The following is a 24406-nucleotide window of genomic DNA, read 5'->3' on the forward strand; positions in this document are numbered from 1 at the left end:
AAACATTTTTCCTTAGTTTAATTTTTTGCAAATATAACTCAGATAGTTTATTTTAATTCATTATCTCCCTTTTCACAGATATTCATCTCATCTCAACATTATACACCTATATGCAACAGATTTTATACTGAGCATCTGGAACACAAAGTAAATAATCGCTACCAAAATATTTTATTGATATATTAAAAATATCTGACAAAAAGAAAGAAGTTCTCAAAGTTCACAAATTTTTAAAAAGAATACTGTGATCCTGTAATGTGATGTTAGGCAATAGTAGGCCCACCTTCCACAGAGATTACACCCACATGTCGCCTTCGGCTATTCATTTCTGGTCCAAAGAACCAACTGTTTTTGTTGATAGAATAGCATTCAATACTTCGAAAGGGGTCACCAGATCCACCTCGACCACCTACACAAAACAGCACACCTACAAATAAAGCCACAAGATAGAGATTAAAATCACAGCTTCCAAACTTTTTAAAATTAGTGTGAGAAAATATTTTAGAAAGTCCAAATTTTGAAGACTGGTTAAAAAAAAAGATGAATTATTTGGATAATATTCAATGTAATGTTACTAGAAATCAAATCTAATTGTCCTCCCTCATTTGAACTTCTGAAAAAATAGGAACATTAGCTATTTCTGCTTACTAACATCCTATTACAATATGGTTTATACCCTCATCCACTTTGTAAAACTTCTTTCTAAAGTCATAACAAAATCAATCAACTCCTAAGTTAATTTCTTCTTAATGGGCACAAATGCAACATTTGATACACTAATCATCCTATTCCTAATAACTTCCAACCGACATTTCATTTTTTCTTTTTTTAGTATCGTGGATTGAGACCAGGGGTGCTTTACCACTGAGCAATACATCCCTAGTTCTTCTTTAAAATTGTTTACTTTTATTTTAAGACAGGGTCTTGCTAAATTACTTAGGCCTTACTAAATTGCTGAGGCTGGCTTTGAATTTAATGATCCTCCTGCCTTGGCCTCCAGAGTCACTGGGATTACAGGCATGTGCCACCGTGCTCAGCCCAATCCACATTTCTAAGCCACATTTCTGGTTATTGTTCTACAAGAACTTCAAAACCCAGTGTGTTCAAAAGTCTTTCCCCTTTTTGTCTACCTTAACAACTTCTTCCTTGACTGGAATGTCCTACTCCTCCCTCTCTATTCCTTCTGCCACCGTCTTACTTCAGGCCCTCATCAAATACTACCCAATTAGAGAATAATGAAATTCTGTCCTCTCTTACTACTTAAAAGCCATTTCGCTTTCAGATTGTCAGCAGAATAATCTAAATAAAAGATTCTTTCAACAACTTCCCATTATCTCCATAAAACTTCAATAAATGCCACTGAATTGTACACTTAATGATGATTAAAACGACAAATATATGCTGTATGCCTTCACAATTAAAAAAACAACAACACAAGTTTAGTATGAGTCACAATCATCTAAAGAACTTATAAAAAGATGACTAGGCTTGACCAACCCCCAGAGTTTCTGATTCAGTAGCCTTGAGGTGGGTTCAAGAGTTTATATTTTTAACAAGTTCCTAACTGACTGCTAATGTTGCTGCTGCACAGTGACCACTTCTTTCACACTTTGAGAAGCACTAACTGCTTTATAGGGTAAAACCTTGGCTCAGCATGAAGGCCCCCCAGGATCAACCCTTTCTCTTCCTTTTTTTTTTTTAATACTTCATGTTCCTGCAACATATTTATACTATCATTACTTAGCATACAATAATTTTAAATAATCTGTTATGCCACTAGTCTTAAGATAGGTTAAAGGAGTGCATTAAGCATCCCCCCTACCACCACTGTGGTATTGGGGATTAAACACAGAGGTGCTCTACTACTGAAATATATCCCTACCCTTTTTATTTTGATACAGGATCTTACTAAGTTGCTGAGGCTGGCCTTGAACTTGTGATCCTCATGCCTCAGCCTCAGCCTCAGCCTCCCAACTCACTGGGATTATAGTGCCACTGTAACTAAGCATTTATGCACTAACAGGGACTAGCACAATGTGAGGTATAGACCAGGCATTCTGTAAATATAAATGAATTGAACATCTTTTCCTTAACTGGCACCCAGAAAACTATCTATTTATTTTCAAAACCAGGAGTGATATTTACTTTCTCTTTAAAGCCTTTTCTGACCTTTCCAAGGTAAAAATAACCATTCTTTATGTGTCTCACTATACTTTGTGATAATATCAAAGTACTTGGAATACTTTATTGAATTTTTTTATTCAAATGTTTTTTCCCTAGACCAGATCACAGGTTTCCCCAGAAATGAACTGCTTATATTCTATTTGTACTTCTAAAGCCTAAGCACAACCTGCCACATGATAGACAGTCAATGTTTGCTTAATGATTACATAAATGAATGACTAGAACAGCTTGTGCTATCTTTTCCAATTGATGCAACAGTTTACAGAATTGTAATCATTTTGCAGTGCTGGGGATTGAACTCAAGGCTTTGTACATTCAAGGCAAATGCTCTAAACACTGAGCAAGACCCCCAGCCCCAATATAATACTTTAAAGTCAGAGAAATTTAAAGTTAGAAGAGACTTTAAAGATCATGGAGTCAAACTGTTTATAAATAAAACTGAAGCCTTGAAAGATTAAGAAATTTGCCCCAGATTACAAATGTTTAATGATATTCCTAGGACTATAAACCCAGAATGTAATTATAATCTTTGTTTTATATTTTCTTGAAGTAGAAACTAGTCTTTCAGCTATACAGGTCACCTTAGAACATGACATGAAAGTGGGGGAAACTAAAATAGAAGTAAAAATATCTATTTTTGTGTGGTCTTAGCATATTTTTAACCTAATTCTTAGTCTTATCCATAAAATAAAATAATACCATCTATCTCATACTAAAAACTGAATCCTTCACTAAAATCTATGACATAAAGTTTGTAGAATCATGTGAGATCACATATGTGATGTTGAATTCAAACCTAGATTTGAATAGTACTTGCCTAGCATGTACAAGGCCCTAGGTTAGATTCCCAGCAGCATCCCCATCCAAAGGAAAAAAACTGGATAAGAATTTTATCAACTTGAATTTATGAAATAGGATTGAAAGTAAAACTCTGAAAATTAATTCTCTCCATTAATATATTAAAAAGGAGAATAAATAACAATCCTTTTCATATTAAACTAATTGTTTTTACCCATAAGAAAATCAATTTTTATTTCTTAAATATATATATTTAGTTGTAAATGAACACACAGTATCTTTTTATTGATTTTTAAAAAATATTTATTTATTTTTTAGTTGTAGATGGACACAACACAATGCCTTTATTTTTATGTGGTGCTGAGGATCAAACTCAATGCCTCAAGTATGAGAGGCAAGCACTTTACCACTGAGCTACAGCCCCAGCTCCTAAACTAATTATTTAAAATCGGGCAGGTATATGACTTTCAGCCGTTCTATAATACTACCTAGATAAATTCATAATCAAATATTGCCTTTTGCTGTTGTTAGTTAGGTCACCTCATAAGATCTTACTATTCGATAATTCTATATTAGGTAGCAGCAAATACAGTGAAAATCTGTATTCCAGAATCTTCCTAAATCATTAAATTTATAGCTTGGATTTGAAATATGTCCCCCAACTGCTCATGGGCTGAAAGCTTAGTCCCTAGAACAGCAATGTTCAGAGGTGGAGATCTTGGGAAGTGATTGGATACTGAAGGCTCAGTAGATTAATACACTGAGGGATTCATAGCTGGACTACTGGGAGGCGGTGAAAACTGTAGAAAGTGAAACCTAGTTGGAGGGACTGCGTTCTTGTGGGAGGGCCCTTGTGAACTTGTTTTTCTACCCCTCACTTCAATAAGGTGAGAGGCTTTCTTCCCCAAAACAATAGAGCTGGCCAACCATGGACTGAAACCTGAAACCATAAGCCAAGATAAATATTTCCTCCTTTTAAGTTGTTATTCTTAGGTATTTGGTCATAGTGACAAAAAGCTAACACAGTGGACCTCACTTACATTCTCTCATCTCTCAAACAAGCTCCTTTTTATAAAATAAAAAATATAAGAAAACATGAATTATTTTCTTGGGAAAATTTAAAGTCTAAAAATTGTGGCAAATAAAGATAAAGTTATATGCCTCCTAAAATTAGAGTTTTAGATTTTAATATGGTCCATTATACAAATGTCAGATGTTTAATGCCTTTCTTTTGTTTTGATAGAATGAAAAACAAATATTGAAATACATAAGATACAAACTTAAATAAGATACCCATCTTTGAAGAACTCTAAACATGTCAAATAAATAGATTACAACGCAACGTAAGAAAATAAGTTCAAAGTGCTCTAAAGGCCTAGTAAAGGAGCAAATTCTGCCTAGAATAATAAGGGAAGACTTCAAAAACAGATATTTTAGTAGATCTTCAGTATGTATAAGACTTGCTATGACTTTTTTTAATGGCTTATTGGTAATAGTAAATCATGTACCGTAAGAATTATGAATATATATATATATATATATATATATATATATATATATATATATATATATAAACGTATTTGCCAATTATTACTTTAAGGCAATCAGATACTAATTATCTTATAGTTAATTTTGAGCACACATAAATAATGCTCAAATACATCAAGGATTTTTCCAGGAAACATGATAAAATAAGGAACTTAATTACCAGCAGTATGCTTCCTTGGGGTAGTCCGAACTGAGTATTCAAAGTCAGGTACTGCTCTGCTACTCAAATGAAGGTGGTAGTTTCTTGCTTCATCCAATAAATCTCTACATTTTAGATTCTGCTTGACAATCTGCTCTTTCGCCACAACACCCATAAGAAAATCAATTGGTAATAATGGCAGACGAACCTAAGATTATGAATAGTTGCAATATAAAATTTAATAGTAATAGAATAACCTTTTCTCTACTTTCTTTAAAGTATGTTCTCTTTTTAAAACTTACATAGGAGATGATGGTGTGCTCAGTGGTACAGTGCATAGCGTGTACAAGGCCTTGGGTTCAATCCCCAAAACCACAAAAACAAAAACCAAAAAAACAAAACTGCCTTAAATGCTTAAAAAACAAAAAACAAACAAACAACAAAAAAATTAATCTAATTATAATCACACTTTGAAAGGTTTACTTATCTTCCTATAAATATTTAAACACTGGTAATTATAAGCAATTTTATTCTTAATATTTGTTAAAATTTTGGGGGGGAGGTGGTAGTGGGGATTTACTCAGGGGCGCCGAGCCACATCCCCAGCCCTATTTTGTATTTTATTTAGAGACAGGTTCTCACTGAGTTGCTTAGCACCTCACTTTTGCTGAGACTAGCTTTGAACTTCAGATCCTCCTGCCTCAGCCTTCAGAGCCACTGGGATTACAGGTGTGCACCACCAGCACTCCGCCTGTTAAAATTTTTGATAATACTAGTAAGAAATTTTTAGTAAAAAGTGGCATAATTATCACAGATAATCTAATATTTTAATCTGGCACAAAATTTTAATAAAGCATCTAACTTTGAAAAAAGTAAATAAAACTATTCCTCTTTTAAAAGCAATATCATTTTACTTCTTAGGAATAAATGAAAGGAGGACTGAAAGAAAGGAAAAAGAGAAGAAGGAGAAAGAATAAGAAGCAGAGGGAAGGGGACAGAGAGAGAGAAAATAAAGGAAAAGACACAGATACTGAAGGGCCTATATATTAGTTCCCTATCTGAATAACCCTGTTGACAGTTTTTAAAATAACAATAATAACAGACACATTTCTGAGGTGAAAAAAAGTCTCAAAACTGTGGTAAGGAAAGAAAATGGAAAGTGATGTATGATTTTTTTTCCAGAATAAATCAATATGCATTAGGAATAACTGTATTTTCATCAGTAAAATAAATCATTAAAATCTTTACATTATAATACGTTATAAATGATATTACTTTAGAGCTATTTCTTCAGAATCATTTTCTATTAACATAAACATATTCATTACTGTGATCTTGAAAGACTATTTTAAATATTCAGATTACAAATCATTCAAATGTGATAGATTTATCCTAAAACAGTATAGGAAATGAACTGAAAACAGAGTCTGGGCTGGGGCTGTACCTCAGTGGTGGAGTGCTTGCCTCTCAAGCATGAGGTACTGGGTTCAATCCTCAGCACCACATAAAAAAATAAATAAAAATAAAGATATTGTGTTCATCTACAATTAAAACATTAAAAAAACAAGAGAATTGGGCTGGGGATGTGGCTCAAGCGGTAGAGCGCTCGCCTGGCATGCGTGTGGCTCGGGGTTTGATCCTCAGCACCACATACAAATAAAGATGTTGTGTCCGCCGAAAACTAAAAATATAAATATTAAACTCTCTCTCTCTTAAAAAAAAAACAAGAGAATTTAAGCTATTTTCATCATTGTATTACATCTGTGGTTTCTGTATTCCCTCAAATAAAGTATATTTTCATAATGAATAAAACCTGTTGATCTGCTTCCATAGTACTTCATTTACATACACAATCAGCCCTACCTGTGCCAGTGTTTCATCCAACCATTTAGAATGATGCTGAGGATTGGCAAGAAGCCACTTGATGGCAGCACTATAAACCTGCTTTTCATTCTCAATATTTAAATCGCTGGAGGACAAAAGCTTATGGAGGTGCTGGGGTGACACACTTACAAAGTCTTCACACTCCACAACTTCAGTAAAATGTTCACAGGCATACTGATCTGCCATATCCATTAAGTCTATTCGATTGTGACTTTCAGCAAAGGCTCTTACTGCCAGGCAATTGGAGGGATGAAAATGTAATTTCATGTATTCACAACAAGCTCTAGCCACCAGTTCCACCTGAAGAATACAGGCTGCATATAAGAGAGGCTGGACATTGTCAACAGTCAAAGTGATCCGTGAAGAATAGACAAACTTTACCAAGTCTTCTATTGCATCACCATCAAAATCTCTAATCTCAATCAGAGTTTGTTTGGCTTCAGCCATTTCAGAGAGAAACATGGCTCTGAAATAGGGAATAACACAAGCCAATACCAGCTTGTGACAAGAGATGAGCTTTGAGCCAACCTGTTCAAAACAAATAAAAAAAATTAATCAAAATTAGCTTCAGATAAGCACAGAACATGTATTATAGTACAAAATCTCCAGACAATTTGGATTATTATATTAATAATGTAATTCTCTGGTCACTTACATTCATTTGAGGCCAATTTCTTAAAGTCAGGCAATTTTCACCTCCCAAATTACCCACTTAAATTGTGTCTACAACAAACTGATTTTTTTTTTCTTTTTTGTGGTGCTAGGGATTGAACCCAGGGTTTCTGCATGCAAGGCAAGCACTCTATCAACTGAGCTATAGCCCCAGCCCCTATATTATCTCATCTTTTAAGAACATTTTGACAAAAAAAAACATCATTTGTCACTTATACCAAGCATTTTTAAAGTGCTTTTCACATACTAACTCACTTAATCGTCCCAACACCAAAATGAGAAGGTACAATTATTGTCCACAACTTATTAATCAGAAAACTGAACCACACAATAAATAAAGCAACATTTAGTAGTATTTACTATGAGCTCAACTGAGCTCATTTTCTATTTAAATTATTTTGATATGATGTATTTCATATAAAAGCAGTAAAGATAAAATATTGAAATCTTAGTACCTTGTTAAAAAAAATTAAAGATTGCTTCCAATAGTGTGTCATTACACTTGTAACTGAATCTTTGTTCACATTCTCTTTATTTCCCACAAAAACTCCTATAAAGAGAAATACTGCTTCAAAGGATAGGTATAAAGTGGATACATACCACTAAATTGTCCATTTTTGAGCTACTTAAAATATTTGTTCTATATTCTGGGTATTGTTAAGAAATTGTTGCTAATCTGATTACTGAAAATATTACTCATCTCCTTTTATAAGATTAAATTATCAATAAACTTGAGGCTATTTGTATTCTATGAACTATGAATTTTTTCTTATTTGTAAGAACTCATACATTTAGAATATTAGGCATTTGTCAAATATATTTCAAATTTTTTTGCTTTTACAGATTGTATAAGAATGTATACTGTGGGGACTGGGGTTACGGTTCAGCAATGCTCACCTAGCATGTGTGAGGCGCTAGGTTCAATCCTCAGCACCACATAAAAATAAATAAATAAAATAAAGGTATTATGTCCAACTACAACTGAAAAAAATATATTAAGTTATAATATCCTGGCACATTATAATAAATAACCAATGAAGAAAATGTAATAACAAAAGCAATTTTCTTTTTTGTGTGTGTTATATCATAAACTTATAGTTTTGTCTCATTTTTTGAAAGTTAATACTAAAATAAGACCTTCTAAGTAAAGAGGCTACAGAAGCATTGTAATGAACAGTTTTGCTTATAAATGTTCCTTGCCCAATCTTTTTTTCACTAATATAAAAACAGTACAAATATCACTTATTTTAACAAATACAAGATGATCATTTCTGTCTGCTATACCATATTTAATTTTTAAACAGAATTCATCAGGCACGATTTAGATTTGGGACTCATGTTACAACACAGGCTACCACATAAAGATTAGCATGCTTTCAAATTAAACTCAGCCTAAAATGGAATCTGAAATCTGATATTTAAAAAAACAGTCTAAAATATCCTTTTAAAAATTATCTGAACATGCCACCACTGAGACTCAGATTCATAGAATAAGTTTTTGTAATATGACATACTTAACTAAATGACTTGCCAACACCTGATTACATAATAGTACTATAAAATAAGATTCTACCATTATTTAAACACTGACTTCCCACCTTACCTGTATAAGTCTATGGTCAAGTTATTTTTATGCTAATTTTAGTAAGACCGTGTCCCTTTACAACTCTATTTTAATCTCTTGCTTGAAATAAACAAAAATGTGGCTTTTCCCCCTGTACATCTTAATGTATGCTTTTGTAATAAATATCCACTTTACCTTAAAAAAATATGTGACCTATACTTATGAAATATGTACATCTAAGGATGTATGTTTTTTTGTTTTTTGCTACCAGGGATTGAACTCAGGGGCACTCAACCACTGAGCAACATCTGCAGTCCTATTTTGTATTTTATTTAGAGACAGGGTCTTGCTGAGTTGCTTAACACCTCACTTTTGCTCAGGCTGGCTTTGAACTTCAAATCCTCTTGCCTCAGCCTCCCAAGCTGCTAAAGTTACAGGCGTGCACAAGGCTGAATTAGTAGTATTTATTATGAAATATTTATTAGAAATAGTATTAGAAATAAATCAAAATCTAAAGATGAAAAATATACAAACCTGGTGTTTAAAACTAGATGAAGAATAAGCTATAAAATACTACAAATTACTGTATAATTTTAAATTATAATACTATACCTGTATGTGTCCTCAATATTAGTGAATGTCCTAACTTACAATTCTTTTTTCTTGGATCAGTGAAAATATGAATAATTCAAGGTAGCTTAAAATTTAAGTAATAAAATGTTGAATATCAACATTAATAACATGATTCCTTATGTTTTTTTTAAAAAAACTTGAAACATAATAAATCAAAATCCTGAGTAATTTTTCATAATAAAACAAAGACCTTTAGATTATTAAAGCATCCTGCTTTCACCATGGAGATGTAGAGAAAGGGGGAAATTAGGCATCCTTCATTTTTAGTGCTGATTCACATTTAGGTCCAACCAGAAAAATTACATGACAAACTAAGCAGAACTCTGATCTGCTCAAATATAAATCGAACGAAAAAGGACATAAAAGAACATTAATTAACAAAGAACATTAAAAATTCCATTAACATTGTTCTGACTTACAATATGAACCTACCTATTGGCCTACAGTAAATGTCATTTATTTCTCCTCCTGACTAAAATACATGTTTAATGTGTGAAATCAAGAAAGCACAGAAAAACTCAAGGGAAAATTTTTTTCATTTATTCAACAACTGTCAATCAGTTGGTGTATTTATATCCAGTTTTTTCTACACATTTTGAAACATAACTGAGATTTTCCTGAAATGTGTAATCTTTTCCTAAGTGTCTAATACCTTTTGTAACCCTCCTGTTTATTGGTGTATGTTTTTCTATTCAGTGGACACAACATTATTGGTCATGTGGACAATACTAACCATTTTAACCACTGCGTTTAATTTTTTCCACATTTTAAACACAAATGTATCTTAGAAAGTTTTTTTTTTTTTGGTATATCAGAATATTTCCTTGGGATAAGATATGAAAATCAAAATTTATGAATCAAAGAAATTAGTGTTTTGTAGCTTGATATATGCTGCCAAATTGCTCCGACAAAAATACTGGACCAATTTACACATTCAGCAGCAATATTTGGGAAAACCCCATGAAAATTTGAAAAGCAATAAAAACATGTTTTAAAAATTCAATGATTTTTTATTTAATTTTATTTCTCAGCTATTCAATACTTTTCAAAAATGTCACTGTGAACTACTCTTTTGTGTTGTAGTTATTCTCACATAGTTCACTTCATTTCTAGGTATCAGTTTTATAATTCCATTAAGATTGTTAAAATCATACACAAACACACTAAAATGTTTAAATCATTGAAAAAACAAAAACAAAGGTATATTACGCTAAAATGTTTATATTATGCTATCTAACAGCCACTGAAGCCATCTGTATTACAGGAACTACATTGAAATGACAGTGTCCTTTTGGTACCAGAAATTTATCCCAAGGGCACTTCACCACTAAGCCACAACCTTTTTATTTTTTTATTTTTGAGACATGGTCTTGCTAAATTTCTTGGGGCCTCGCTAAATTGCTGAGACCTCTACCTTTCGATCCTCCTGCCTCAGTCTCCTGAGTTGCTGGGATTACAGGTATGCTCCACCATGCCAGACAAAGTAGAACAGAAATAAATACTAAAAATAAAATTTAAAAACCCTCTATATCCAAATCTTCTGTACACCATTATAAACTAAACTATATTCTAATCTTTCAATTTAAACCCTAGTAATTTTGCTCTATAACTACTTTTTCCAATAGTACACCAATTGGCCAAAATGTGTTTAATTGCCAAGGCCTAAAAGAGAAGGGGTTAAACAGTGATACCAGACTCAAAGTCTTAACTTGCATTACATCACAACATCTAGCTTCTATTAACAACTAGCTCTATAACTAACATATACTACATCTTGACTAACCTTATATTTCATTCACTTCTTTATGTTTTTTTCTTTTTGGTTGGTTGTTTTGTGGGTTTTTTTTGGGGGGAGGTTACCGTCAACTGACCCCAGGGTCACTTGACCACTGAGCCACATCCTGTCTCAACTTATGCTGTCAAGTAGGAGAAATAAAGAATCTCCACACACTTCTGCTCTTTTCAATGCTTTATTCACCCAAGTCACTCAATACAATTTCACCCTATAGGTTCTTAACCAAGAAAACGACAATCTTTAATTCTAGGCACTGCAACAGACATAATCAATTCACAGCAAAAAAATTCTAGATTAATTCTAAGCACTGCAAATACATGACAGGCTCATGACAGACATTCCCTCTGCATGCTAAGCTCAAGTGTCAGATCAAAAGTCTCAAGCCTTAGGCTTTAAGTCCAGCAGATACACACTTGCTCAGACTGGTGATCAGATCAGAAGCCAAGGCAGGTTTCTCCTGGGATGGAGCTGACGGTTGGCAGAGGAGGTGGTCATAGGGAGAAATCCTTTTTCCACCAAAGTCAAGAGGCTGCTATAGAGTTTGAGAGCAGTGAGAACAAGGAGGATCAGACAGATGAGAAGACTTAGGATATCAATTTAGGTCTCATCAGGCTCTCAGGCTCATGTGTGCAGTGTCGGCTAGCTGCATATCTGTTCATTTGCTCCATCATTTATACTAAATTTTGGGGCTTCCATCTCTATCAGTGCTACCAGATTTCTCAGTGACATCACTGTCTTGAAGTTAAAGCATCTGGTCTGGTGGTCCCCACCCTGATTCTTCCTTCTCACTCTTCTCTGGGCAACATGGCAACATGCCAGAGATTTTACTCTGAGTTTGTCAGGCTGGGGAGAAGTGACTTATTTGTGGCTGAGGGTCATACTGGAGGTTCCGTAGGTGTGCCTGGTGAGACTGCAGGTTTCAAAGTGGAATTTTTAAAATGGAGTTGCTTAGGCTAAGGCCTGAGACCATCCTTACACATCCCCAGAGAAAGGGTCTCACTGAGTTGCTTATCACCTCCCTACAAGGTCCCTGCTTAGCATCTGGATGGCCTTCTTAAGTGCCGATCACCATTTTAAGGAAAAAGTTTCCCTTTCCTGCTCAAGGGCATTTCTGAGAAAGGCTCACCATTCCCTCATATCACCCCACCTCTAGCATTAGGACCTACCTGGTTCTGATTCCTGAGCCTCCCCCATAAAAGTCCCAGAAATCCTATAGAGAAATGGCCTTTATTTCTCAGCTCTGACAAATAAACTCTCCTGTTCTCTGCATCTTTCAGTCTTTCGTTTCTTGTTCCTCCCTTTCCCTTCACTCCCTAAATTGCTAAGGCTGGCTCTGAACTTGTGATCCTCCTGCCTCTGCCGCCCTAGTTGCTGGGATCACAGGGTGTGCGCCACTGCGCCCAGCCTTCCTTATGTTTTAAAACCTACATAATGGTCCTGGCATGATGGCACATTGTGCATGCCTTTAATCCCTGGAAATATGTGCATGCCTATAATCCTGGGATTGGGAGGCTGAGGCAGGATGATCACAAATTTGAGGCCAGCCTAGACAATCTTGCAAGACCCTATTTCCCAAATAAAAAGGGCAATGAATATAGCTCAGTGGCAGAGCTGTTCAACTCCCAGTACGGGGTGGTCAGGTGGTCATAAACCTACATTTACATAATGGAAATGTGCTTAGATAGCATTTGGGAGATCAAATAAACAAGGATCTAGGAATATTAATATTTAAACACACTCAACCTGCATAATAAAGACAGCAATTTAGGTAGCATTTGAATGTCAAATAAATAAGGACCTAGAAATATTAAATATACCCTTTTGAGAAAAATGAAAAGTTAAAAATACATATTTAATAAATGAATGGACAAAAGTAAAGGTGATTATCAATTAACACAGAACATTAAAAACAACATTTTTAAGGACTTCTTAACAGTTAATGCTTAAATGTTAAAAACAGGATCACTTTACATTACATTATTATTTCTATTTTATTAGATTGTATCTGTGCTGAGGTCTGAAAGATCCCCAGTATTCATGTATTAAAACTTAATAATCCCCATTGTGGTAGTATTAAGAGGTGGGACCTTTGGGAAAGTGATAAGATGATAAGGGCTCTGCAGTCAAGAATGGATCAGTGTCAACAAAGGGGGCAGAGGAAACTAAGTTAGGCCCTTTCCACCCTTCTGCCTTCCACTATGTGAGGACACAGCATTCATCCCCATAAGAGGTGCAGCAGCAAGACGTCATCTTGGAAGCAAAGAGAATAGGCCTCACTAGACACTAATGTGGCTTCATCTTGGACTTTCCAGCCTTCAGAACTGTGGGAAATAAATTTCTAATTTTTATAAATTACATGACCTATAGATTAAGGACTCCTGCTTTCGGGTCAGGAGTTATAAGTTAATAATTTCATCCATTTTATTTTGTTTCCCTGCACTCTGAATTTCAGAGTACTTATTCTTACCTGGTCAGTTACAAGCTTAATTCCCTCAAGGAAAATACAGTATAATTTACATTAGAATTAAGAAAAAAGTTAAACAACAGACCTGTTGAATAATTAAACTGTAATTCTTTTTTTCTAATGAATAGGAACACACTGTGCAACAGCAGAATTACTTAATACTCTCGAATTAATTATATATATATAAAATGATCATAATAATAACTGACATTATTAAATGTATGCCAAGAACTGTTGTAAATATTCTACATACATTAATTCATTTATTTCTCACAGAAATCTAATCATACTTCTAATTTTGCAGCTGTGGATATAGAAATGATGGTCAATCTCTAGTGAAGAATTTCTCATTTCTAAACAACTTCTGTCACTACTTCAAATACAGTATAATCAAGTATTCCACTAGATTCTCCAGAAGTATACATGTTAGCCTATTACTGACACTACTACCCAATTGTCCCCTAAACTGCTATTCCTTATTTTTCACTTAAAAGTTTATGTACAGTAATTTGTAAGACTATTCTAAAACCAAGCTGGGTGAAGCGGTGTACACCTGTACACCAATAATTCAAGAGGCTGAGGCAGAAGAATCTCAAATTCAGGACCAGCCTTGGCAACTTAGTGAGACTCTGTCTCAAAATAAATAAAAAGGGGTGGGAACATAGCTCAATGGTAGAGCCCTCCCGAATTAATCCCACAACCAGAAAAAGATTATTCTAAAGCCCAATTTAAAAATATATTTTTAAAAACTCAATATTTTATTTAAATGTTTCCATGCAATCACGGATATGTTGAACTAATAACTGATTATATTCAAATAATCTCTTTTGATTCTTTTATTTTTGCTAAAGCCAGTGTAGGTTACTGAATTTCACATTAGAGTTGAAAATCAGAAAAATGACATGAGAATAAACATAATGTATCATGTGGATCAAAAAGCTTAAATGGGGGCTGGGCTTATGGCTAGGTAGTAAAGCGCTTCCCCAGCATGTTATGAGACACTAGGTTCAATTCTCAGCACTGCATGTAAATAAATAAAATAAAGGTCCATTGACAGCTAAGAAAAAATAAAAAATAAAGAGTTTGAATTTTCCTCCATTAAAATATATACATAATTAAATTTTATATAGAACTAGTAGAATTATCTAATTTTTTTCTTCTCTTTATCTTTGAACCTAGAAATATTTAGGGACACTGAACCTAAGGAAAAAAGACTATAGATCAGTTACATCCACAGTGTAACATTATATTCCTTCATATTCTGAGCCTGAAACTCAAAGCCTGTATTCTCAGTTTATGGATTTTTGCTGAAATTTGATCTGATTCAAATTATACTCAACTAATTAGTATAACACTCTGAGTTCTAACAACTTGTGTGATCAGGAGCAGAAAGCAAAATCTAAAAGAAAGCAAAATCTAAAAGATCTCATAGAAAATGCTTCTTGGATATACATGAATCATCAAGCAAAAATTAATATCAGACAGAGATAAGAATAATTAAGTACTTTAAATGTATAATGAAGGGGGGACTAAGGGTATAGCTGACTAGTAAAGTAATTGCCTAGAATGCATGAGGCCCTGGGTAAGATTTCCCAGCACTGAAAAGAAAAAACAAAATTATGACACGTGTTAACAGGAAACAATCCAAACACAATGCTTTATCACTTTCCTAATTTTATTAAGACTATTTAGCAAAACAAGATGATCCTATAGAACATAGACTTAAAAGTCACTCAAGATTCTTCATCAAAGTCTAAATAAACTCTATTTCTTTATCAGAAAGAGTTAATTTCACTTAGCAGATGTTAAGAGTAAAGTAGAGGTTAAATTATTAGAATAGGAACATACAGTGTAGTGCAGCTCAGTGAACAACCAAGAACTGACTTTTTAAAAAATAATTTGTTTCAATTAGTTATAAATGACAGCAGAATGCATCTTGACACATTGTATACAAATGGAGCACAACTTCTCATTCCTCTGGTTGTACACAATGCAGAATCACACCATTCATACAATTATACATGTACACAGGGTAATGATGGCCAAAGAACTGACTTTTAATCAAGTAAAAAAAATCAAGATCTTCAAATTCATAAATTAAAAGTTCATCTGGTGGGGCTGGAGTTGTGGCTCAGTGGTGGAGTGCTCGCCTGGCACGCTTGAGGCACTGAGTTCAATCGTCAGTACCACATAAAATGTAAAATAAAGATATTGTGTCCTCTTAAAACTAAAAAATAAATATTAAAAAAAAGTTCATCTGGTAGCCAGGGACAGTGGCACATGCCTGTAATTCCAGTGACTTGGTTGGTTGAGGTAGGAAGATAGCAAGTTCAAGGCAAGCCTGTCTGAAAATAAAAGGAACTGGGGATGTAGCTCAGTGGTAGAGTACCCCTGGTTCAATCCCCAGCACTATTTAAAAAAAAAGAAAAGCTTATCTGGGAAATATTAATTTCACCAATAACTATTTGCTATTCTAAGGTTCCAGAACTCTCAGCAAGTAAATTAACTAAAAATTAATGAATATAAATGTTAAATTAAAATAATAATTTCATCTTTATGCTAACTTTCTTCATTTACACTCCCTTATGGCCTTTTTACTTCAATTTTAAAAAAATGGCTGAGATAAAAATCATTCTACTCATAACATATAAGTATAGAACCAAAAGTCTGCCTTGTACAATTATAGAAACCCTCATTTTTCAGAATGCAACAAAAAGTTGAGTAAAGAAAGAACAAAGGCAGTCTCACCTTTAGTGTTACATCACAGAGTTCTCCATTTTCATAAAATTGAAGGAGAGAACCATGAAAATCTTTCCAGGCTTCATTTGCTTCAAAGATAAAGGAGTCTTCTCCATCACAATCACTAATTGAAGATCTATTCTTCATTTGCTGGTGCTGCTGCCTTTTCCCCTTAGTGAAGTGATTCTTAGTTTGCTTCCCATTCATAGATTCTGAAGCCATTTGCAACACTCTTTTAATATAGCTCTCTTCTCAAACGTGTCATTTATCTTTTTTTTTTTTAAGGTAAGAAGACAGACAATAGATGCAGCCACTAAACTTCAAACACTTTCCAAAATTTACTCAATTGCCATTATATGGTTTGCTGAGATTGGAAAAAAAAGAGGAAGACAAACCAAAAGAAAAAAAACCTTAAATTAGTAACTATAATTAAAACTATATATAAAATAACCATATCAATCATTACTAAAACAGTAACATTGAAGTTTTTATGCTAAATGGCATGAGGCCCTGGGTTTGATCTCAGCACCATACACACAAAAAAATTTAATAAAAGAATTCAAGGGCTGGGAATATAGCTCATTTGGTAGAGTGCTTGTCTCACATGCACAAATCCCTGGGTTCAATCCCCAGCACCACAAAAAAGAGAGAGAGAGAGAGAGAATTCAAAAGCACATGACTTTGAGATGTGGAAAGCATCATCTTCAAAGGGAGAGACCATGAACTAAAAATTTTAAGTTTAGAAATTGCTCAGGGATGCAAGGAAAAAAAAAAAAACAGATGGCTGTTTTGATTCTATAAGGTTCATCCTAGATTCTGAGGTCAGACCATGGTTTTACTACTTACTAACTATCTAACCCTGGGCAACTGACAACCTGCTTAAACCTCAGTTATCTTTTCTGTGAAATGGAAATACCACTTGCAGGAATATCTTGAGGATTAGTGATATTAACTGGTCAGGTGTTAGAAATTGCTACATTATAATATAAAGACTTCATTTTATTCCTATGTAAAATGTATTAGTATTCACATGTAAAATCAAACTTACCTTATCACCAAAGTATGTTTAATGAGTATTCACAAGATCAGCAATACTATGCCCTAATTCTATTTTGGTGACAAAAACAAAGCAACTATTCAACCACTTATGGGTTGGTGTGATCATTTTTGAAGGCTTTATCTAATCCTCAGTTTTTTCATCTATAAGCAAAGATACCTACCCATTCACAGGATTATCCTAAGAATTACTTGAAATGCAATAATAGATTTACAAGTGCGTATAATCTATAAATCATGGTACAAATATTGTTATTATTAGAGTGGAAAACTTTAGATATTATGAAACTTCAGAAAATTATAAATACTTTAACCAAAACTTTAGTTGCATCAGCTTCTTTATTGTTAATCTCTCAGTTTCCAGCTTTTGAAGAAATCAAAATGGTCTATGCTAAATTACAGACTGTAATTCTTAAAGTTTTTGTGGTAGACCCCAATGAGTCATGTCTTCATGTAATCCTGCTGCATGCAGGAAGAACCTATGACTTGCTTCTAATTAGTGGAATATGGGAAAGTGATGAAATATCATGCTCTTAATTATTGTGTTAGTCACCTTTTCACTGCTGTGTCTGAAATACCTGACAAGAACAACTTAGAGGAGGAAAGGTTTATTTTGGGTTCACAGGTTCAGTCCTTGGTGGGCCAACTCCATTGCTGTAGGCCCAAGAAGTGGCAGAACATAATGACAGAAGGGTGTAACAAAGAAAAGTGGCTCTGTTCATGGCAGCCAAGAGAGAGGGAGTAGGAAAAGAGAGAAAAGCACTAGGGACAAAATAAAATTCCCAGGACACCCCCCCCCCCCAGTGATCCACTACTTCCAGCTATATCTCACTGCCTACAATTATTACCTAGTAATCCATTCAAATTATTAATCCTTCAAGTGGACCAACCCATTGATTAGGTTATAGCTTTGATAATCTAATCATTTCACCTCTGAACATTCCTGCATTGTTACAAGAGCTTTTGGGGAGATACCTCATATCCAAACCATAACAGTTATACTACATTATAAAAAAATAGCTGTATGAGCAGACTGGAGTGAGAGGCTCTCTGGCAGGCCTCAAAAAGTGAACTACTATGTGGAGAGCCATATAAGCAGTAAACTACAGGCATTCCCAGGACCTGAAGGAGGCCTCTACCTTTGTAAAAAGTTAAGGACTCATTCATTCAGCTCTGAAGAAATAAATTCTACCAATGACTGGAATGAGTGTCAAAGAAGATTTTCCCATAGTTGAGCATCAACATGGAAACACAGCCTAACATTTCACTGCAGATTTGTGAAACACTAAGCATAAAAAAACAACTAAACTATACCAAGAATGCTGGCCCACAGAAAGTTGGAGATATTAATTGTGCATTAAATCACACTGTTTTGTGTAATTTTTTACACACCATAGATAGTGCTAGGTTTGGATCTTGAATGTTTACCCAAAGGCCCTTAAAGACTTGGCCAACAGCCTGTGGCACTACTGAGAAGTGATGAAACTTTTCAAAGGTGGGTCCCTACTGGGAGGAAGTTAGGTTACTTGGGGCATGCTCTTAAAATGGATATCAGGACCCCAGTCCTTCCTTTCTCCCTTTTTGCTTCCAGGCTACCATGAGGTGAAGGGCTTCCTCTATTATGCTCTTTCACCATGATTAACTGCCTCTTCACAGGCCCAAAAGCAACAGGACCAAGTGAACCACAGATAAAACTATGAGTTGAAATATGTGTTTCCTCTTATAAGTGGATACTGTTGGGTATTTCATTACAGTGAAGTAAAGCTATGGTTTGGATATAAGGTATCCACCCCAAAAGGTCATGTGAAAATGCCAGAATGTTCAGATTAAATGATTCAATTATGGGAGCTATAAACTAATCAGTAGATTAATTAATTTGATCTATTAGTAATTTGAATGGATAAACTATGTGGTTAACTAGGCAGGTGTGTCATGGCTAAAGGAGGTAGATTAGTGGGACATGCTCTTGGAAATTATATCTTGTTCCTCTGGCTCTGCCTGCGCGCGCGCGCTCTCTCTCTCTCTGTCTCTCTCTCTCTCTCTCTCCTTCCTGGATGCCATAAGCAGCTTTCCTCTGCCATGCCCTTCTGTCATGATGTTCTGCCTCACCTCAGGTCCACAGCAATAGAGTCTGCCAACACAGGCTGAACCTCTGAAGCTATGAGCCAAAATAAACTCTTCCTCCTCTAAGTTGTTCATGCTATGTATTTTGGTGCATTGGTGAAAAGCTAAGGCCCTAACTAACTAAAACATCTGTTAGGTCTAATATTTTATCTGACAAAGGCATTTATAGATATTCTAAGAGCCATCAACTACCATAACAAGTGTTTAAAGTTCACATTTATGCTTCAAAATTAAGAGCTTGGGGATGCAGCTCAGTGATAAAGCATTAGTGTAGCATGTACTAAGACTTGGGTTCAGTCTCCAATACCACACACACATACACAAAAGATACAGACTGGCTAAATGGATCAAAAAATATGTTTCCTGTAAGAAACAAATTTCTAGTAAAGATACTGATTAAAAGAATGGAAAGGTAATATCCGAAGCAAATGGCAGAATAGCTATATTGATATCTGATAACTGACAGAATAAACTTCAGTATAAATGGTAAGTCACTTCATAATGGTCAGGGGATCAATTTTAAAAGAGGATATAATGACTATTTGATTTATATACCCAACAATAGTGTTGTTACAAAACAAACACTGTTATGTCTGGGGACTAGGAGTGTAGTTCAGTGGTAGAACACTTGCTTGCCTGACATTAATGTGTATATGAGACACTGGGTTCAAGCCCCAGCATCACACACACAAAAAATCTCCCAACAAAGAAAAGCAATGCAGGACCAGATGACTTTGCTGATGAATTTTACCAAAGACTGTAAAGAAAAACTAACGCTAATTTTTCTCAAACTATTCCATGGAATTCAGAGAGAACACACTTCCAAACTCATTATTTAAGGGACAGCATTACCCAAATACCAAAATCAGACAAGGACATAACCAAAAAACAAAACAAACAATTACAGAATAATACTTCTGAGCAACACAGATGAAAAAACTCAATAAAACACCAGGAAACAGAATTCAACAGCACATCAAAAATACCATTTACCATGACCAAGTTTGTTTTATTCCAGTTAGTCAGCTTTCCATCACTTTGACAAAACACTTAAGAAAATCAAATTAAAGAGAAAAGATTTATTTTGGCTCACAGTTTCAAAGATTTCTGTACAAGTTTGGCTGGCTCCTTGTCTTGGACCTGAGACAATATCATGGTAGTGGAAGTATGTGGCAGAGAAGGCTGTTCATTCCATCCTAGCAGGAAGCAAAGAGAGAGGAAGTATCCAGGGATAAAATATACCCTTCAAAGGCATGCCCTCAATGACCCACCTCTTCCAAGGAACAAGGCTTCATTTATTAAAGTTTCTATTACTTCCCAACAACATTGTCAACTGGGAGCCAAGCCTTCAATACATGATCCTTTGAGAAACATTGAAAATACAAATCATAATACCAGAGACGCAAGGATGGTTCAACATTGCAAATCAATAAACATAATACACCACTTCAACAGAATGAAGAATAAAAACCTTGATAGAAGCCAAGAAAGCATTTGATAAAATTCAACATTCCTTCATGCTAAAAGACTGAACAATTAGATATGGAAGGATTGTATAGTGGGCTATGAATGCAGATCAATGGTAGAGTGCTTGAGTGGCATCTATGAGGCCCTGGGTTAAGTCCCCAGTATATATATATATATATATATATATATATATATATATATATATCTCACACACACACACACACACACACAAACACACACACACACACAGAGGCAGCTGTATATGGCAAACCCATAGCCAACATCATACTTTATGGGGAAAAGCTGAAAACATTTCCTCACCACTATTATTCAATATAGTACCGTAAGTTTTAGACAAAGCAATTATGCAAGTAAAGAAACAAAAGGTATTCCAATAGTAGAGGAAGAAGTCAAACTATCCCAGAAAAATCTAAAAAGAGTTCATCAAAAAATTATTAGAACTAACAGTTCAGTTAAGTAGCAGGATAAAAAATCAACATACAAAAATCTATAGGTTTGGCTGGGAATGTAGCTCAATGGTAGAATGCTTGCCTAGCATGTACAAGGCTCTGGATTTAAATCTCCAACAAAGAAGAAAACAAAATCAGTAGTTTTTCAAAATGAATTTGCTAAGAAAGAAATCATGAAAGCAATCCCACTTATAATAGCTAACATATTTGTATATACATATATGTATATATGCATATATATTGTATTTTTATATTTATATGTAAGTTATTTTATCTTATAAATTATTACTTATATATCTAAATTATTACATATAAAATATTATATATACATATATACGGGTCTCTGTATAAAGATATACACATACACACACATATACTAGTTAATATTTTACACAATGCCCATTAAATATCTATGACATTCTTCATACAACCAGAAAAATAATCCTAAAAATTCATATGGAAGCAAAAAGACCCTAAATAGTCAAAACAATCTTGAGCAAAAAGAACAAAGCTGAAGGAATCACAATACCTAATTAGAAAGATGTATACTACAGAACCATAATAACCCAAACAATACATCGGCATAAAATTAGACACACGGGCCAACAGAACAGAGATTCCAAAACACACACACACACACACACACACACAGACACCTATAACCAACTGCTTCTTTACAAAAGTGACAAAAACGTGCCGGAGAAATGCCAGCCTCTTCAATAATGGATATCCACACATAGAAGACTAAAATTTGACCCCTATCTCTCACCTTGTACAAAAGTGAACTTAAGTTGGGCATGATGCTACACACTTTATTCCCAGCTACTCAGGAGGCTGAGGCAAGAGGACTGTAAGTTCAAGGTCTGCCTGGGCTACTGAGCAAGATCCTGTCTTATTATTAATTAAATTATTATTATTATTATTATTATTATTATTATTATTATTATTGGCAGGAGACACAGCTCAATGGTACACACCAATGGGTTCAATTCCTAGGACTACAAAACTTTAAAAAAGTCAATTCAAAATTGATCAAAGGCCTAACTATAAGACCTGAAACACTCAACAGAGTGAAAACACTACGTACAAAATGGGTGAAGATATTTGGTAACTATTCATCTGAGAGAGGGTTAATATTAATATCTAGAATATAGAGCCGGAAGCAGTGGTGCATGCCTGTAATCCCAGCGGCTAAGGAGGAAGAGACGGGAGGATCTTGAGTTTGAAGGCAGCCTCAGCAAAGGCAAGGTGCTAAACAACTCAATGAGACCCTGTCTCTAAGTAAAATATAAAATAGGGCTGTGGGTGTGGTTTAGTAGCCAAGTGCTCCTGAGTTCAATCTCCAGCAACCACCCACCCCCCCAAAAGAAAGAAAAAGGAAAACCAGAACATATAAGGAATTTAAAAAATGTTTAACAAGAAAAACCCAAATAATCCAATTAAAAATAGAAAATGATCTAAGCAGACAATTCTCTAAAGAATACAGACAGAGTGGCTGTGGCTGTGGCTCAGCAGTAGTGCACTTACCTGGTATGTGTGAGGCACTGGGTTCGATTCTCAGCACGCACCACATATAATAAAATAAAGGTCTATCAACAATAAAAAAAAAAAAAGAATACAGATGGACAACAAATAAAGAAAAAATGTTCACTAGCTGTCAGGGAAACGAAAATCAAAACTACAATGAAATAAAGAAGGGGGGAAAAGCATAATGAGATATTCCCTCACCCCAGTTGTAAGAGCTATTATCAAAAATACAAAAAATAATATGCTAGCAAAGGCATGGAGAAAATGGTGGAAATGTAGTGAGTGGATCCATTATGAAGGACAGTATGGAGGTTCCCAAATAACTAAAAATAAATTTTTTAAGTTAAAAAAATAGGAAAGTAGATTTAATCATATAATCCAGCTATTCGACGTCTGAGTATACACCTAAAGGAAATGAAGTCAACATACCAAAGAGATAACTACACTATTCTCAATACCTAAGATAAGGAACCAGCCAAGGTGCCTATCAACAGTTGAGTGGACAAAGAAAATGTGGTACATATACATAATGAAGTATTATTTAGCCATAAAATCATGTCATTTGCAGCTTTGAAACCTATGCATACAAAAAACTATATGATGTTACCTCTACTAAAGAGATAAACAAAGTATTAAAAAATACTAGCAAATATAATTCAGCAGAATATAGACAATGATAACAATAACCAAGTAGATCTTATCTTATCAAAGAGAGTTTATCCTAAGACTGCATGGCTGCTTCAATATTAAAAATAAATAACATCTATTCACAGCATATTAAACCCATAACAACCATAACTACACCACTATAACGACACACTGATAACAACATATTGAAGAAGAAAAATACCACATAAAAAATGTAAGATTAACAATGCATAAAAAGAAGAAAAAAGCACACATTGGAAAGAATTAAAATTGTACCTTTTTGGAGACATAATTATCTATGTAAAACATTCCCAAGGAACACAAGAGAACTAATAAATTTAGATAGGTCATAAAATACAAGGAAAACATACAAAACTATTATATTTCTATATGCTTAAATTGCATAATTGAAAACTGAAATTTAAAAATTCACCATTTCCAGTGGTTCAAGAAAATAAAACATATAGGTATAAATCTAACAAGACATATAGAACCTGTATGTTGAAAAGTATTGTTAAAACAAATCAGAGAAAACTAAATAAATGGACATCTAGAGGTTCATAGCCTATTAGAAAACATAATAAACGTTAATTTTCTGAAAACTGAAGTTCTGATTTAAAACAATTACAACCAAAATCACAAAAAGTTTTTTTTCTTAGATATAGATGAGCTAAGTCTAAAATTTACAATAGAA

At 34.3% G+C, this 24406-nt stretch overlaps 1 protein-coding gene across 4 annotated transcripts in view; it reads right to left on the minus strand.

Moving 5' to 3' along the window:
* Klhl8 (kelch like family member 8) overlaps window positions 1–24406 on the minus strand; it is a 41788-nt gene that overhangs the window by 10791 nt on the left and 6591 nt on the right. For 2 of the 4 annotated variants that reach the window (XM_076864428.1, XM_076864430.1), the window contains exons 2-5: window positions 16430–16784; window positions 6533–7081; window positions 4691–4877; window positions 284–427 (exon numbers count right to left, since the gene is read on the minus strand). In XM_076864428.1, coding sequence (XP_076720543.1) covers window positions 284–427; window positions 4691–4877; window positions 6533–7081; window positions 16430–16642 — 1093 coding nt within the window. In that variant the 5' untranslated portion in view covers window positions 16643–16784. The remainder of the gene's footprint in view (window positions 1–283; window positions 428–4690; window positions 4878–6532; window positions 7082–16429; window positions 16785–24406) is intronic. The other 2 variants (XM_076864429.1, XM_076864431.1) reach the window with 2 other exon arrangements.

Source organism: Callospermophilus lateralis, chromosome 8 (assembly GCF_048772815.1).
Source record: "Callospermophilus lateralis isolate mCalLat2 chromosome 8, mCalLat2.hap1, whole genome shotgun sequence".
NCBI classification, from domain to species: Eukaryota; Metazoa; Chordata; class Mammalia; order Rodentia; family Sciuridae; genus Callospermophilus; species Callospermophilus lateralis.